Here is an 18,264-nt window from a genome sequence, read left to right as displayed (position 1 = left end):
AGGTATGTTTTTTTTTTTTTTTTAAGAATTACTGATTAAATAGGAAAAGTTGGGGAAGTACTTTTGAAATGGAATGGAATCTTTCATGATTCCATTAATATTTGGGGGCTCTCCTATTATTTATGAGAATTAGGAAAAAGAAATGATAGATTAAAAAAGCTGATGGCTGAGCTTGAGGAGAATTGAAGGCACAGCTCTCGAGGGCTTCAAGGCTTCTCAGATTCTAGCAATTAGAAGTCCTCAATTCACAGTAGGAGTCAGCGGAGGGAGTCTTGACTGCTGGGAGAACCCAATGGCTTTGTTTTTTGTTTTTTAAATTTGAGTTTTGGCAGCCAGAGAGAGCATGATGGAGACTGAATGTGGATCACAACATAGCATTTTACCTTTGTTGTTCGTGGTGTTTCCTTTCTTTCTTTCTTTTTTTTCTTTCTCTTGTATTTTTCCCCTTTTTGATCTGATTTCTCTTGTGCAGAATCATATATGTGGAAAAATATTTACAAGAATTGAATCTTTATTGGATTACTTGGTGTCTGGGGGAGCAGGAAGAGAGGGGAGAGAGAGAAAAATCTGGAACAGAAGGTTTTGCAAGGGTGAATGATGAAAAGGCACTTTGAATATATTTGAAATATATAAAAAAGAGAGTGAGAAAAAGGAAAAAAAAAAACAGACAGAAACAGTGAGAGGGGGGAAAACAGAGATTGAGAGAGAAAGAAAGAAAAGAAATGATTAAAAGAAATAAAGTGAAAAAGAGAGAGAGATAGAACCAGAGCCAGAGAGAACAAGACAGAGTGAACAAGAAAGAGAAAGGAAGTACCAAGTGGAAAGGGAGAGAGACAGAGTGACAGAGACAAACAAAGAGACATTGAAAGAGACAGAAAGAGACAGAACCAGAGCTAGAGAGAGCAAGACAGAATGAACAAGAAAGAGAAAGGAGAGAAAGGAAGTGCCAGACGGAGAAAGCGAGAGGGAGAGAGATGGGACGAGGGGGGGAGAAAGACAGAGAGACAGACAGAAAGAGACAGAGAGAGACAGAACCAGAACCAGAACCAGAGAGAGCAAGGTAAAGTGAACAAGAAAGAGTAAGGAGAGAAAGGAAGTGCCAGATGCAGAAAGAGAGAGAGAGAGAGAAAGAAAGAGAGAGAGAGAGAGAGAGAGAGAGAGAGAGAGAGAGAGAGAGAGAGAGAGAGAGAGAGAGAGAATGAGCTATGTTTGCTTATATATGGATATGTACATAGAATATAATCATTGAGGGATTTATCTTTTTCAACTAGGTATATTTATTATGACAAATTTGTCTTTTCCACCTTCAGTGTGATGGAAGAGGAAGGCAAATAAAATAGGTTTCTGTTCATTTTTGTTTATGATAAAAAGGTGATGATGTGCTCCAGATGTAATACCTTGCTTGCTCTTTCAGGCAAGATCCCTGAGTTACCACTTTTACTTAAGTATTTCACACATAAAATAGGAGTAATCTGTAAATACAGAGAGAAAACATATCAATAAAACTTATGATAACATAACTCTGGAAGGGGCCAGTACCCAGTACAAAAGGGATCAGATTGCACAGCATTATCTACTCCCTCAGTTGATGACCCACACTGGGTGAGGTCATTTGATAGCACTCACTTTGGAGACCACTTGTAGCATAAAAGGTGACTCAGAAACACCCAGGAATCCAGACTTTGGTAAACTGAAAGGGAATGACTAAAACTAATTTCAGTAAGAAACACTATGCAAATGCCATATAGTCCTCAAAGAATATATGCAGAACTAGATAAATAATATAAAGATGATTTTTAAACCCATCATTAGGCATGTCTTGGTTTAGTGTAACAAGAGTCACAATAGTCAAGAGTTCCTCCTCTTGGGTAGAGTGCTGGGCAGAGGGTCAGAGAGACATCAGAGTGACCCTGGGCAAGACACCCAGTCCCATTTGCCTCAGTTTCCTCATCTGTAAAATGAGCTGGAGAAAGAAATTGAACATGACTGAAATGACTGAAAAAAACAATACCTACATTTAGGTGGTGCTGACAGCTTTTGCTCTCTTTCAGCAAACTAGAAACCAGTTAATGCCTGGTTAGTAAGAATAGTTAAAATTGATAGGTACCAGATGGCATGGGCAAGCTCCTCCTTTAACTTGCCCTTTTCTTCCCAGTTCCAAACAGCTGATTTTCCTCCAGTGTCCCAGGGTCTCTGGCTCCTGAACATGACTGAAAATGAAGACTGTTTTTTGTGCCTTGAGGTATTCCGTGCAGAAACAAAATTCCTATTTAAATCTAGGAAAGACAATGGCCACTGAACAGTTTTGCCACCTACTTGATCAAAGCAAAGTTTAAATCATTTGCAGTCTTTTTTATTTAAAATGTAGATACCTAGCCTCCCAAAACAGAGAATCTTTGGAATTAGTTTCAGAAATCCTTAGTTAAAAGTAAACAAATGAAAACAAAGTTTTAGTAGCTTTTGTTAATCATTTTTTTTTTTGGAAGAAACAAAACAAGAGATATGAAACTCATGCATATTGTCTTTGTCAGGACTTTTTCTTTTATAATTCTATTTCATGGGGGAAAGTGGAGTTTTGGGTTGAATTTTGACATTTTTTTTTCGTATCATTGGTGTGTTGAATTTTTGATGGAGTTTTCCTGGCATGTCATTGGTTGTTGAATTTTTAGTGTGGTTTTCTAGGTATGTCATTGCCATGTCTTTTCTGTTTCTTGTTCATTTTCTTTCTTTTTTTTTCCTTTTATGATTGAGGGATAAAGGGGACACTGTGCCAAGTTTCCCCAAGCCCCTTATGCTTGTAGGGGATAGCTCTGTCTACTTTTTTTCAGGAAACAGCCTGGTTTCCCAGTCTTTGCCTTCTGAGCTGAGATTGCAGGCTGTCCCACTGATCTGCTTCCCTACTGAGCCAGAACTTGAAGGTCTCAGTTGCTGATCTGCTGTGATTAATCACCCTCTCACCAGCTTTCTCAGAGTCTGGGTGAGTTGGGCTGAACATCCTTTTCACCCCAGTGACACTGACCTTTCTTGAGTTTTTCCAATCTGTCTTGAACTGGAGAGTGGTTTCATTCCATTAGACTGTTCAGAGACTTGGTTTTGTATGGTTTTCCAGGGAAACTGGGAGAACTCAAGTAGCTTCCTGACTTTACTCCACCATCTTGGCTCCACAAATGGAGGTCAAGGTCTTTCTCTCTGTCCCTCCCTTCCTCCTTACCTCCTTCCTTCTCTTTTCCCTCCCTCTCTCCTTCCTTCTCTTTCTCCCTCCCTCTCTTATTCCCTCCTTTTCTCCTTCCCTCTCTCTCTCCATATCTCCTTATACATTCATACTCTCCTTCTCTCTCTGGCTTATGCTGACTCATTCTCTCTATATATAATAACTTTGATACTTCTCTCTAGCTCTCTCTGTCCCTGTCTCTGACTCTATCTCTCTTTCTCTATCTGTCTGTTTCTGTTTCTCTGTCTCTGTTTCTTCTTCTTTTTTTATGCTTTCACACTGGCTCAATCTCTCTCATCTGGCACTTCCTTTTTCTGCTTTCTCTCTCTGGTTCGCTCTGTCTTACTCTCTCTAGCTCTATCTCTTTCTGTCTCTTTTTCACCATATCTCTTTTAATCTTTTTTTTTTTAATTTCTCACTCTCTGACTTATTCATCCTGCACATTTTTCTCTGTCGCTGTCTCTCTCACTTCCCTTGTTTTTTTTAACTTTCTCTTTCTTACTCCCTGTCTCTCATTCTCTGGCTTCTCTCCCTGTCTCTTCCTGTCTTTTACCCTCCTCTTTCCTTCTTCCTTCCTTCTCTCTCTCCCTATTTTTCCTTCTGGCATATTTACACTCTCCTTCTCTCTCTGGCTTATGCTGAGTCATTCTCTCTGCTTCTCTCTAAATATACTTTTGGTACTTCCTCTCGCTAATTCTCTCTTTCTGTCTCTGTCTCTCTCTCTTTTTGTTTTTATCTTTCTCACTTTTTCAATATCTGGTTCACTTTGCCTTGCTTGTGCTAACTCTTTCTGTCTCTGATTCTCTCTCTCTCTCTTTTTCTTTTTCACTCTCTCTCCCTCTCTCTCACTCTCTTTCACATTTTCTTCCTCTGTTTTTCTCTTTCTCTGATGCTCTCTGGCTTGGTCTCTGTCTCTCTGAATCACTCTTTTTCTTTCTCTCTTTTTTTTTTTACTCTCTGGCTTTTCCTTTCTCTATCTCTGTGTATTTCTCTGTCTCTTTGACTATCTGTTTCTTTTTCTCTTTCTCTTTGTCACTCTTTTTTACTCTCTGGGTGTCTTTCTCTCTCTCTTTGTCTCTCTGACTGTTTCTTTCAGCCACACTGAAAGACTTCAAAGGTATCTTTTAAGTCTTCATGAAAGGAAGGCCCTCCAAAAGAGAGGGCACCATATTGAAGGAATCCCAGGTGCGATGACATTGGGATTGTTTCACTTTATGGAAAATGTAATGTCTGGACTAGCTTTCTGGAGGATCTCTGGATGAGCCTTGGTCTTAGTAGGAGAGTCACCATGAGGATGAAGGATAGTCTCTGGAATCTTTATTCTTGAGTCTCAAGTCTGAAGTCTGAACTTGAGCTCACACACACTCACTCTCACACCTTCTCCCCTGTCTTCAGTCCTCTCAGCTCTTAAAATACCTTAGTAAAATCACATCACTGCAGCATGTGTGAACTGTAGAATCACTACATCACCATACTAAGTACTAAGTATATGTAAACTAGAGAACAATTATCCCATCAATCACACTGAGTAAACACCTTGTTGTAAGTATCCTTGTTTCAAGTATACTTTTCCAAAGTTCTGGTCCTCTACACTAATCTTTAAAAAAACAGTTTTTTTCTTCCCTTTTAATCTTTTTATGCTTCTCTTTGGTTGTGTATTTGAAGATCAAATTTTCTGTTCAGCTCTGGTTTATTCATCAAAAATATTCATTGAATAGCCACTTTTTCCCCTGAAAGATGTTTAATTTTGTTGGACAGTTGATTTTTGGCTGCAGTCCAATTTCTTATTCTCTTCTGGAATATTATATCCCAACCCCTTTAATCCTTTAAAGTGGAAGCTGCTAGATCCTAGGTAATCCTCATGTGGCTCCTTGCTATTTGAATTTTTTTTTTTTCTGGTTGTATTATTTTCTCCTTGATCTGATAATTGCAGATTTTAGCTACAATATTCCTTGGCATTTCCATTTTGGAGTATATTTCAGGAGATGATCTGCAGATGCTTTCAATGATTGTTTTATCCTCTGGTTCTAGAATATCAGGACAATTTTCCTTGATGATTTCTTGAAAGATGCTGTCTAGGCTCTTTCATCATTTTTTTCCAAGCACTCCAATAATTCTTAGCTTGTTTCTCCTAGACCTATTTCTCAATTCAGTTGTTTTTCTGATGATATATTTTATATTTTCTTCTATTCTTTCATTTTTTTGTTTTGTTTTGTTTGACTGATTCTTGATGTCTCATTGAGTCATTCACTTCCATTTTACTTTTCAGTGAGTTATTTTCTTCTGTTTGCTTTTTTAAAAAAAAATCTTTTGTATTTCACCAACTGAATTTTTTTTTTTTTTGGTAGACAATTCTCCCTATGTGGAAAAACCTGGAATTTAACTGGACCCTTAGGGCCATCTCTTTGGAAAAGCTCATAAAATATTATTAACCTTGGGGAGAATGCTTAAAGGTTGTTTAATTATGAGAAAGACTTCTCAGTATTCAAGGTGGTAGTGGTGTTTAGAAGTTTTATTTCTAGTATAGAAATTATTTTTATCAGATAGATTGTGATCACTGATGCTAATAATTATAAAAATGAATCTAGAGTAGTTTGTATGGATGTTATACCTTTCAACCACCTTTAGTCTCAGCAGGCCCTGGCCTTGATTCAAAAAGGGACTCCTTCCTTGATAGGATCACCTGGAAACTGGCAGGATGATATAACTGTATTAAAAGAGTTGGACAAGACTGAATGACTCAATGACAAATATTCTCCAAGCTTACAGCCTCCTTTAAAGTAAGACCAAGGACTGCTGGGGTGTCATATTGCCCAGAGCCCTGGGTTAGAAATCAGCCACTTCATGTGTTTCAATCCTTCCTCAGATACTTATCAGGTGTATCAGCCTGTGCATGTTACTCCAACCTGTTGCTTCACTTCCCCCATCTATAAAATGAGCTGGAGAATGAAGCTGGAAACTACTCTAGCATCTTTGTCACCACAGAAATAACACATCAGGCAAAACCATCATGATGGCCTGAAGACCATCAGTTGTAATTGGATGGCAACAGCTTCCATGCATAGACTTGGTAACATTAAGCCTTCCTTCAGGAGACCACCAGGACTAATTGTTATGAGTAAAAAACCTCAACTGAGGATTCAAAACTCTGAGCATCAGTATTTTATCAGGGAAGAATGAATTTAATAATAAAAGGGAACCAATGGCTTTCCTGTGAAGCTAAGGACTTAAAAGATCCCTACCCATTTTCAGCATAGAAAACAAATAGAAGTTGTTAGGTGGGAAAAAATAATATAAATGCTTAAAGGATGAAAAGCATTATGGGGACAGGGACAACGTGATTGATTTAAAGTCTGAAATATGATTTGATAATAGCCTCTGTTTGTATCTTGAAAACATTGATATTTTCCACCCGGATCTTACAGAAATAAGTGGTAGCTAACTTCCTTTAATTATAGAAAAATAGAGATTATATTTCCAGGAATGACATCATTTTGGTTGGTATAGAAACAGATGTTCTAGAATTGGATCAGTATAGTTAAACATAAAGAAGATAACTCATTTCCTTGTCTTGAAATGATTTACAGGTCATGGTGAAAGAACAACTCCTTTTTTGAATTTAAGCATTTTTAAACTTAGTTCAGTTTTTAATTAAATATGACCAATGGGAAAACTGGACTTTTGCATTTAACTGAGAAACACTGAACTTTTTAATTCATGACCTTCTTTACCTTCTTGAAGAGACTGATGCCATTGGTGGGAGGAGCAGGGTAATGGATGACTCAAGTAGGTTAGATTTAAAAGGCAGAACTATGCAGCCATCAGCCTCTCTGAACTTCAGAGTCATTTGAGTCCAGTGGGCAAGACATTGGAATCTGGTATTGGTCCCTATTTCTGCCTAAAGTATAAACCCATCAACAACTAAGACTTGAGAGGATTTCAAATGCTTGAAGTTGGTGATCTTGAGGTCCCAGAGGTTTTCCATCGTTAGACCAAACAGATATAAAGTTAAAAGATTTTATAAGCTGATTTATAGTCAAGGTTGATGTCATCTTTGGCAGCCACCTCTCACCATTTGTCAAGGGAGTCAGATGTTTGCTGATCAGTGCATTTTCTGAACTTCCTTGGTGTCTTCTATTGGGATAATTTACATTGCTCATACTTCTTAAATAATTGTAGGAAAAAAATGAGGTGACCTCAAAGTAAAGAAGAGCACAGATGGGTGGACTGCCAAAACACTATGCAAGTACCCTTCAGCTGTGAGAAAATAAGGAAAAATTCCATCATATTCGATGGCTCCTCTGTGGTGAACATATGTGAAACCTAGGCAAGAGTCGCATAGGGTGCAGAGACACACAGACATCTACATTGTTGGAACTTCAAATTGAAGAGATCATTGATGAGGGAGTCACAGTATATATGGTTTTTCTTGGTTTTCCTTACTTCATTCCATCTATTTACATATCCTCAAGCTTCTCTGAATTCTTTATATCTAAAATCTTTATATCTATATCTTATGATGCAAAAATATTCCAATATGTTCATGTACCACCGTTTGTTTAAATATTGTCCAACTGAAGAGCATCTTTGTCTCTTTTTTTTTACCTACTGATCTTTCCCTCAGTTTCTTAAAATTTATGCCTTGTAATGGGGTCTCTGTGTCATAAAGTATAGGTATTTGATCACCTTTTAATAAATCAGAATACCAAATGACTTTTCAAAACAGTTGGACCAATTCATACCTACATATATTGTATTACTATGCCTCTAATTCTACAGCCCCCTAACAGTATTTCTAACTTTTGGGTTCATCACTGCCAATTTAATGGATGGAAACTGTAAACTCTGAGTTGAAATCTTTCATTCTTAAAAGCATCTTAAAACATTTTCTGCCTGAATAAATATGGCAAGAAACCTATTTCATTAGTTGCCCAGAAAGAGCTTTTCATTTAGGAATGATGTGCAAGTTACCTAACTCAACAAAGATCTAGATTCAGAATTTTCCATATCTTGCTGCCTCCTCCCCACTGTCAATCATACCCAGAAGGCTTAGTGAAGTTATCTCAATTATTAGCCCAAAACTGAAACTGAGGACCCAATAAGAATTGGCATCTTCAAGACCCTCTTTAGCCTCTTAGATCCACAGGATCTTTAAAGGATTTAGAATTAGAAGAGACCCTAAGCCTAACCTAAATGCACTGAAGCCTACTTAATTTAAATTACTTTTTTCTTTTATGATTTATTAATTTTAGAGGAAAAGATTAATTTTAATTTTAGATATTATAGTATTAGTGATAACTTGATAAGTGAATAAAAATACATTTCCATATGTGTTGTTAATAATTACACTGTAAACAGGTCCTAGAAAAAATGCAGTGGTTTCAGTCTTTTTCTGTGTAACTATAAAGTAATAGGTCAGGAAAAAAAAAAATCAGAAGAATGTCAGAAGTACTAATATCTTCTTCTTTACCTAGTGGCTTACATTCTGACATTGGAGAATCACAAATATTGTTGAAATTTTGAGGTCTAATCAAAAACCCAGCTGGCTATTGTCAAATTGGAACATTTATTCTTTAAAGATTTTCCCCTACTCAAAATGATACCCTTAGTCTTGAAATTAGATTTGTCATTATTCCCTAATAGTGCTTTTTTTTGCAAATTTATCCAGTGGATGTTGTCATTTTTCTTATTGTTTCTAGATAAAAATTGAGAACATTCCTTACTGCCCATAGCCACTTTCTGGTCATTTCTATATCTGAAATATTTTCCCTGTGAAAAAGTTTGATTATACCTTCCTCCCTTGCTCCTCATTTTTGTTTCATGTCCAATGATGTCTATTCTAACCTCCTATCTCAATTATTTAAGCAAAGAGGTGACAGGCTTCTTTACCTCATGTTACATTAACTTTCGTCTTTTAGATACCTTTGTCAAATTTTGTAAAACCCTAAGCACACAAGTTATCAACCTCCTCACTTTCTTTCTACTTCATTCGTAGGGAGTCTATCATATAATGGGGTATTTTGTCTCTCCTTCCATTAGAATTTTGTTTGCTCATTTCTCTAAACTATTTCTTGCCTTTAAGTTTTATGTGAAAGTTAGATTTTGTTCCTGGGGTGATGGTAGTGTCCCAAGATTCAGAATTTTAGTGCTTCTGTTTTCAGAACTCATTCTGGGGAGCTGTGATTTTTCAACTCTTCCAAGATGACATCATCCAAGAGAGGTGTGAACTATCCTTCTAACCTTTGCTCTTGTCTGTGAACAACCACAAGAACAAGTACTATTTTCTTCCCCTGAATTGTGACTGGCATCCCTGCTCACTTGCAACTGTGAGCTCCAGTGTGCTATTGCTTTTCCTGCAATCATGATTAGAACTTGAAATACAGACCCCCTCATAGGGAATGAATTACTACAACAGTGTTTTGGCCCCAATGTCATTAAGTTTTTTCCCATAATCTCCTGATCTGATCTCCTTACTATCTGAGGGCTCAGAGCTCCAGAAATCACTTCTGCAGATTAAGTTTCCCCCCAAGCCTATGCTGGCTTGCCTGGAAGGGGCCTGCACTAAATTATCATATCAGTGAAATAGATTTTCCTAGTACATCATGTTGTCTTAGCCTGGAAAATGATTTTATTTCATTCTCTGTGTCAGTTCTAGTATTCCAAAAATTTTCTGAAGTGTGTTAAATTTTAAGTTTTTTGGTGGAAGATCTGGAAGATCTAAGATGAGCACTGCCTTTATTCTGCCATTTTGGTTTCCCTTTTAGTAGAACTTTTTTTTTTTTTAGTTTTTTCTTTTTGATTAAAGCTTTTTATTTTCTGTTTTTTTAATTGAAGCTTTTTATTTTCAAAACATATGCAAGAATAATTTTTCACCATGACCCTTGCAAAACCTTGCATTCCAATTTCCCTGCCTTCCTCCAATGCCTCCCATACATAGCAAGTAATCCAATACATGGTAAAAAAATATGTAAATCCATTATAGGGATCCATATTTATACAATTATCTTGCTGCACAAGAAAAATCAAATCAAAAAGGAAAATAAATGAGAAAGAAAATAAAAATGCAAGCAAAAAACAAAAAAAGTAAAAATATTATGTTGTGATCCACTCAGTTCCCACAGACCTCTCTGGGTATAGATAGCTCTCATAAGACCATTGGGACTAGCCTGAATCATCTCACTGTTGAGAAGAGCCATGTCCATTAGATTTGATCATCATATAACCTTGTTGTTGTACACATTGTTATGTAAAATGATCTCCTAGTTCTGCTCATTTCACTCAGCATCAGTTCCTATAAGTCTTTGCACGATGATTGTTTCTTACAGAACAATAACATTCCCTAAGTTTCATATACCATAACTTATTCCGCCATCTCCAACTGATGGGCATCCACTAAGTTTCCAGTTTCTTGCCCTTACAAAAAGGGCTGCCATAAATATTTTTGCATTTCTGGATCCCTTTCCCTCCTTTAAGGTCTCTCTGGCATATAGGCCCAATAGAAACACTGCTGGATTAGAGGTTAAGAAGTTTGATAACCCTTTGGGCAAAGTTCCAAATTGTTCTCCAGAATGGTTGGATCAGTTCACAACTCTGCCAACAATAGTTTCTCACATACCCTATAACATTTGTCCTTAACTTTTTCTGTCATTTTAGGCAATATGAGAAGTGTGTCATGGTAATGCAGACTTATCTTAGTCTGCATTTCTCTCATCAGTAGTTATTTAGAGCACCTTTTCATATGACTAGAAATGGTTTCCATTTCTTCATCTGAAAATAGTCTATTCATATCCTTTCACCAATTATCAACTGGAGCAAGGCTTGAATTTTTATAAATTTGAGTCAATTCTCTATATATTTTAGAAATGAGGCCTTTATCAGATCTCTTGAATGTAAAAATGTTTTCCTAGTTTATTGCTTCCCTTCTAATCTTGTTTGCATTAGTTTTGTTTGTATAAAACTTTTTAAGTTAATATGATCAAAATTTTCTATTTTGTCATCAATGATGATCTCTAATTCTTCTTCGGTCACAAATTCCTTCCTTCTCCACAAATCTGAGATAAAGTATCCTTTATTCTTCTGATTTGTTTGTAATATTACTTTTTATGTCTACATCTTGAACTCATTTTGAACTTATCTTGGTATACAGTGTTAGATGTGGATCAATACTTAGTTTCAAATTTTCCAAGCAGGCATTGTCAAATAGTGAGTTCTTATCTTAAAAGCTGAGGTCTTTGGGTTTGTCAAATCCTATATTACCATAGTCATTTAACTATTTTGTCTTGTGAACCTACCCTATTCCACTGATCAATTACTCTTATTTCTTAGTCAGCATCAAATTGTTTTGATGACCGCTGCTTTATAATATAGTTTTAGGTCGGACCAAGCCACCTTCATTTCAATTTTTTCATTAATTACCTTGAAATTCTTCACCTTTTGGAATTCCAGATGAACCTTGTTACTTTTTTCTAGATCTCTAAAACAATTTCTAGGGAGTTTGATTGGTATGGTACTAAAGTAGATTTAGGTAGATTTTTTATTATATTTGCTTGGCCTACCTATGAGTACTTGATATATTTTCAATTGATTAGATCTGATTTGATTTGTGTGCAAAGTTTTGCAGCTGTGTTCATATAGTTTGCCTTGGCAAGAACTCTCTTATGTTTAAAAGTTTTTTTTTTTTTTTTTAACACTAGTTACATTCATAAACCCTCTTCTCAGTTTGCATTCTCTTATGTCCAGTGAGAACTCTACTTTCTCTAAAAGTCTTTCCACAATGGTTACATTCATAAGATTTCCCTTCAGTGTGGATTTTCCGATGCAGAATAAAAATTTCATTTTTAAATTTTTTTCTTTTTTAAAGTGTTTTATTTTCAAAACATAGGCATGCATAATTTTCAACATTCACCCTTATAAAACATTGTCAAATTTTTTTTCCTCCCTTGCCCCCATCCCATCCCCTAGCAATATGATACCCATGGCAAATAATCCAATTTTTACTTAGCATGAGTTTCATGTAAGTCTCTCTAGTCCTCTCTGAAATTGGCCTGCTGATTATTTCTTATAGAAAAATAATATTCCATAATGTTCATCTACCATAACTTATTCAGCCATTCTCTAACTGTTGGGAATTCACTCAAAAATTTCCCTTAAAAAAAAAAACAAAAACACTTCCACTATTACTTACATTCATAAGATTTCTCTCCAGGGTGGATTGTCTGATGTCTGGGAAGAGCTCACTTCTAAATGCCTTTTTACACTGATTACATTCCTAACATTTCTCTACAGCGTGGACTCTCTGATGTGTACTAAGAGTTCATCTATTTTTAAAAGCTTTTCCACATTATTTAACTTCATAAGGTGTTACTCCAGTGTGGAATCTCTGATGTCTAGTAAGAGCACCCTTTTTTCTAAAAGCCTTTCCACATTGGTTACATTCATTAGGTTTCTCTTCAGTGTGGGTTTTCTGATGATTAGTAAGACTTTGCTTATGTCTAAAAGGTTTTCCACACTGTTTACATTCATAAGGTTTCTCTCCAGTGTGGATTTTCTGATGTCCAACAAGAGCTCCATTTTTTCTAAAAGTCTTTCCACACTGCTTACATTCATAAGGTTTTTCTCCAGTGTGGGTCCTCTGATGTCCAATAAGAGTTCCATTTTCTCTAAAAGTCTTCCCACACTGGTTACATTCATAAGGTTTCTCTCCAGTGTGGATTCTCTGATGTCCAATAAGAGCTCCCTTTTTTCTAAAAGTTTTTCCACATTGTTCACACTCATAAGGTTTCTCTCCAGTGTGGATTCTTTGATGTCCAGTAAGAGCTCCCTTTTTTCTAAAAGTCTTTCCACACTGTTCACACTCATAAGGTTTCTCTCCAGTGTGGATTCTTTGATGTCCAATAAGAGTTCCCTTTTCTCTAAAAGCCTTCCCACATTGGTTACATTCATAAGGTTTCTCTCCAGTGTGGATTCTCTGATGTCCAATAAGAGTTCCCTTTTCTCTAAAAGTCTTTCCACATTGATTACATTCATAAGGTTTCTCTCCAGTGTGGATTCTCTGATGATCAATAAGACGTTGCTTATATATAAAAGCCTTTCCACACTGGTTACATTCAAAAGGTTTCTCTCCAGTGTGAGTTCTCTGATGTAAAGTAAGAAATCCTCTATTTGTAAAAGCCTTCCCACATTGGTTACATTCATAAGGTTTCTCTCCAGTGTGGGTTCTCTTATGTACAGTAAGAACCCCCCTTTTTCTAAAAGCCTTTCCACAATGATTACATTCATAAGGTTTCTCTCCAGTGTGGGTTCTCTGATGTACAGTAAGAGCTCCCTTTTGTCTAAAAGCCTTTCCACACTGGTTACACTCATAAGGAGTCTCTCCAGTGTGGGTTCTCTGATGATCAGTAAGAGCTCCCTTGTCTCTAAAAGCCTTCCCACAATGGTTACATTCATAAGGTTTCTCTCCAGTGTGGGTTCTTTGATGTCCAGTAAGAGATACCTTTTGTCTAAAAGCCTTTCCACACTGGTTACATTCATAAGGTTTCTCTCCAGTGTGGACTAGTTGATGTCTAATAAGAGCTCCATTTTGTCTAAAAGCCTTTCCACATTGGTTACATTCATAAGGTTTCTCTTCAGTGTGGGTTATCTGATGTAAACTAAGAAATCCTCTATTTGTAAAAGCTTTTCCACATTGGTTACATTCATAAGGTTTCTCTCCAGTGTGGATTCTCTGATGGTCAGTAAGACTGTTCTTATGTCTAAAAGCCTTGCCACATTGATTACATTCATAAGGTTTTTCTCCTGTGTGGATTCTCTGGTGTGTAGTAAGAATTCCTCTTTTTATAAAAGCTTTCCCACATTGGTTACATACAAAAGGCTTCCTTCCAGTGTGGGTTCTCTGATGTACAATGAGAGTTTCCTTTTTTATAAAACCTTTTCCATACTGGTTACCTTCATAATGTCTGTCTCTAACCTGGATTCTCTCATGTGATGCACAGATTTCTCTCCAAGTCAATTCACAGGGACCATCATCCATCAGTCTTTGCTTGTGAGTTTCGAACACAGAATAACTTTGCTCTGCAGGAGTTTCCTTCATTCCAAGTCTGATCTCTGCTTCCAAAAGAGAATGGAAGAAAGAAAACAACAAACAATTAAAGAAATATAAACATGATGTCGATATATATATAATATATATACATACACATACACACATTCATAAGGTTTCTTTCCAGTGTGGATTCTGATGATCAGTAAGACGTTGCTTATATATAAAAGCCTTTCCACACTGGTTACATTCATAACTATACTTTCTCTAAAACATATATACATATATATATGTTTGTTTATTTATATCCCCTTCCCTCCATGAGCAGAAGAGAAATCAGTTTTTTTCTCTTTTTCTATGCAAAGAGAAAAATTCTAAATGGGCAGAAGCAATCACTTTAAATCACATTAGTTTACATACCAAACATAATTTATTTTTTAAGGCGCATCTTGCACATTTACAGTGGAACCTCACAATAAACCTGTGACAACACTGAAAGTGCCTTCATTCTGAGTAGGTGCACAACTCAGGTCACAATGGCTGAGTGACTTGACCACAATCCCAGCAGCATAGACTAGGATTTACATCCTGTGAATGGGCATGCTCTGTCCACAGTATGTGACAAATGATCTCCACTCTTAATTTTTCCCTTTCCCTTTTATTATTTGCACTTTCAATGCTTTTTCCATAGATGTCATGTGGTGCATATATACTATACACTCAAGTCATTTTATGATCCATCCTACTTATAACAAATTTCCATGATCACTTTCAATTTTATTTTTTTCTATTACATTATCTGAGGTCATATTCAGAATGCTAACCCACTTGTTATATGTAGCAAAGAATTTGTAACTTATGTCAAAAGTGATTTTTTTCTGACACATTAATTTTTTAGGGATAGCTAATCCTTATTTCCTTTTTAAACAATTATCATGGAGCAGCTAGTGACACAGTGGATAGAGCACCAGTCCTGAAGTTAGGAGGACCTGAGTTCAAATCTGGCAGAGAAATTAAAGCCTAAAACAGAGGGACCTCTAAAAAACGCCAGAACCTAAGAGGTCTGGTTGTAACCCCTCAAACCCAGAAGTGACTCAGGCAAACCTGTAACACAGCCCTGCAGCCACATCCTGCAGTTGGGGCTTTAGTGGGGGCAAGTACAAATCTGCACGGCAGGGGGACACACCCTGGGCAGCCTTTAATCTGCAGAGTGTGTGTGTGTGTGGGGGGGGGGGGAGCGCACGAGGTCGGCCTGGGGCAATAGAACTAGAACTTCCCCAGCAGCCTGTGCTTCATGGGCAGACACTTCTGGTCCCTGCAGGGCCACTCTCTGCTCAGCCACTAATAGCCACAGCCCCAGGGCAGGCTTTGGCTTGGGGTAGTCAAACTCTCACTGCTCAGCTTCTAGCCCCAGGGCAGTCGTTATCTCACACAGCAGGGGTTCTCTGCAGGGCACTTTCCCAGCTTGGCCCTGCAGGCCTGAGTTACTTCCGGGTGGGGAACTCTTTCCCAGATCATTCCAGTACCTCCCTGCTTTTTGTAGCCAGTTGGCAGGACAGCTACCCGTCCATACATCTATCACTGCTCTGCAGAGGAAGCTGGTAACCTCCTAGCTCTGAAGGCAGACCCTACAGGCTTTTAAAAATGAGTTAAAAAAACCCAAAAGGACAATTGATAGTTTCTATACAGAAAGAGAACAGCTTTTCAACCCCGAAGAGACTAATAGCAGACAGTCTCCAGACAACTGTTGGTTCCCAATACAAAAGGCTCTCCTAGAAGAGACTATTAAAAACCTTAAAAGAGAACTGGAAGAAAAATGGGAAAAGGAAAGAGAAGCTCCTTCTAAGTGCAATAAGACTTTTGGTTTCTCAAAATGACATTACATTGTTCCCAGCATTTCAGGAAGGTTGCACATTCATATACAAATGGCCACAGGTATGCAAAGACCCTTGGGCCTGTCTCTCCCTGAACCAGTGTAGTTCTCTCCTTTCTGGATTACCTAGCACCCCCATCTCTAATTGCCTGAGTAAGATGTGATCTGGGTCTGCATTCCTGTAGCAGCACTGGCAGGGTACTTGAAAACCATAGTCAGGAGACAGGGACAGGAGAGGCCATCAAGAAATCACCATGGAAGGCCACAACATTTCCTGAAAATCAGACCTTAAAGTGCTGTTCACTGACAGGTATAAACTTATTTTCTAATCTGATTATGTTACTCTTCTTCTATCTGGCAATTTCTCAAAGGAATTGGTTGGTGACATGGGTTGGTCATTCAGGAGGGATTCAGTTACTATCCTTTCAAAGGTTGTGAGTATGTAAATATTATAGAAAAGCAACATAAAGCAATATCTGAAATGGACCCTTGAGTATATTTGTCATTTAGTGCAAAACTTGTCAAGAGCCAATAAAAATATGAATCTTTTAAATAATAATTAGCAATTGATTTTGATTGGCTAGAGATTAAGAATTAAATTTCCATGTCTCAACAGAAGCTTGTTTGTGCAATTCTCCTATTTTCTACCTCATACATGTATGACCATGTTCATCATATCTGTTTCAAAATCAAAATACAGTTACAGTGGATAGAAAATGGATAGGGCCTTGAATCTGGAAACCCAGGTTTTAATCCCCGTTCAGAAATTTGCTGGTCAAATTATAGGACCTCTGTTAGATTCAGTTTTTTTATCTGTCAAATGGGCATAATAATAGCAGTTAAGTCCTTGGAGTCTTATGAGGATAAAATAAGATAACACAGAGCATGGCACACAGAGCTGTATACATACTAGCTATTTTACTTTACCTTGGCTCTTTCCTCCCCAGTTCTGACCTCCTTCTTAAACCATTATGATCTTCACCAATTAATGATGCACTGAGGCACTAAACTATTCACTTTATCTGGTGCACAGTGGGTCTCTCCACAGTCGCTACTATATTGTCTGCCCCATCACTCTGTGACCTCCAGGAGAGCAGGGGATGTCCCTCACATCTCTTTGTGTTCCTGGTGTTTAGCCCAGGGCTGCCATGTAGCAGGCCCTTAATTGTTTACTGAAGTTCTAATAAATGGCCCAAGTACCAAAGGTAATCCCTTGGGGCACTTTCAGGAGAGCTCCACTGCCCCAAATCCCTAAAAGTGACTTCTTACAGCATCACAGATGAGCACTGGATGGACCCTACAGGGCCATGGAGAGTCACCCACTCATTTTGTAGATGGGAAACCGAGGTTCACTGAGGAGCCCTGGACACTGCTGGCAAGAAATATCCAACAAAGAAATCCAAATCTGGCCTTTCTCCCCTAAACTGAGCATTTCCTTCAGGGTAAGTCCCAGAAGCCTCTTGTAACCACAGCTCTCATATCCTGCTTTCACCTGACTCACCTGGAGAGCATTTCCTCAGGCCTTCTTTGTCCAGCATCCACAGTGATTTCCTTTGCTCAAAATAAGAAGTTACCTCTTCTCTGAGAACTGGAAGCCCTGGGCACAGAAATCAGAAAGAAGATGGAGAAAAGTTGGTCACTTAGTTCTCCTTAGGGAAAGATGAGGATCCAGAGCTGCTCCATGCTGAAATTCAGCCCCTGATGTTCAGACATATCTATCAGTATTCAGTATTCACCCACTGGGGCCTGTAAAGCAAGTCACCTAAGACAGGATGTGCCCACTATTTGTGCAGCTTCCTCTGAGAGAGAGACCCACCTCTTGTCCTGTGAGACTCCCTTCTGGCAGAAACTTCTGATCCTAAACCTGGGGAAAAAGAGTTACTGAGTGGGAGCAGCCTCAGGCCTGATTAAGAGGGACCTTGAACTTAGTACACCTTTTTTACAGAAGGACAGACTCATTCCATACTTTTCCTTTTCCATAACTTAAAGAAAATCGGTAGTTCAGTAGAGACCTATGTCAAGTCAAGTGTACCTGAGTTTCAAGTGAGCCTTGGACAATTACTAACTGTACACCTCTGGGCAAGTCAATTTCCTCAGTTTCTTCAATTCTCAAGTGGAGATAACAATATCACCCTAACTTGG

At 37.8% G+C, this 18,264-nt stretch overlaps 1 protein-coding gene across 9 annotated transcripts in view; it reads right to left on the bottom strand.

Annotated features, from left to right (window-relative positions):
* LOC127547244 (zinc finger protein OZF-like) overlaps positions 1 to 18,264 on the bottom strand; it is a 170,947-nt gene that overhangs the window by 110,935 nt on the left and 41,748 nt on the right. For 4 of the 9 annotated variants that reach the window (XM_051974035.1, XM_051974033.1, XM_051974034.1 and 1 more), the window contains 2 exons: positions 17,624 to 17,719; positions 12,054 to 14,317 (listed from right to left, as the gene is read on the bottom strand). The exons of 1 other annotated variant lie outside the window; for it this stretch is intronic. In XM_051974035.1, coding sequence (XP_051829995.1) covers positions 12,552 to 14,317; positions 17,624 to 17,719 — 1,862 coding nt within the window. In that variant the 3' untranslated portion in view covers positions 12,054 to 12,551. Of the gene's footprint in view, positions 1 to 12,053; positions 14,318 to 17,623; positions 17,720 to 18,264 lie in introns of those variants that run through there. 4 more of the 9 variants (XM_051974039.1, XM_051974037.1, XM_051974038.1 and 1 more) reach the window with 2 other exon arrangements.

The sequence above is a fragment of the Antechinus flavipes genome, chromosome 2 (assembly GCF_016432865.1).
Source record: "Antechinus flavipes isolate AdamAnt ecotype Samford, QLD, Australia chromosome 2, AdamAnt_v2, whole genome shotgun sequence".
Lineage (NCBI taxonomy): Eukaryota > Metazoa > Chordata > Mammalia > Dasyuromorphia > Dasyuridae > Antechinus > Antechinus flavipes.
The sequence above is the reverse complement of the archived record's forward strand: the minus strand, read 5'-3'. Positions and strand labels throughout refer to the sequence as shown.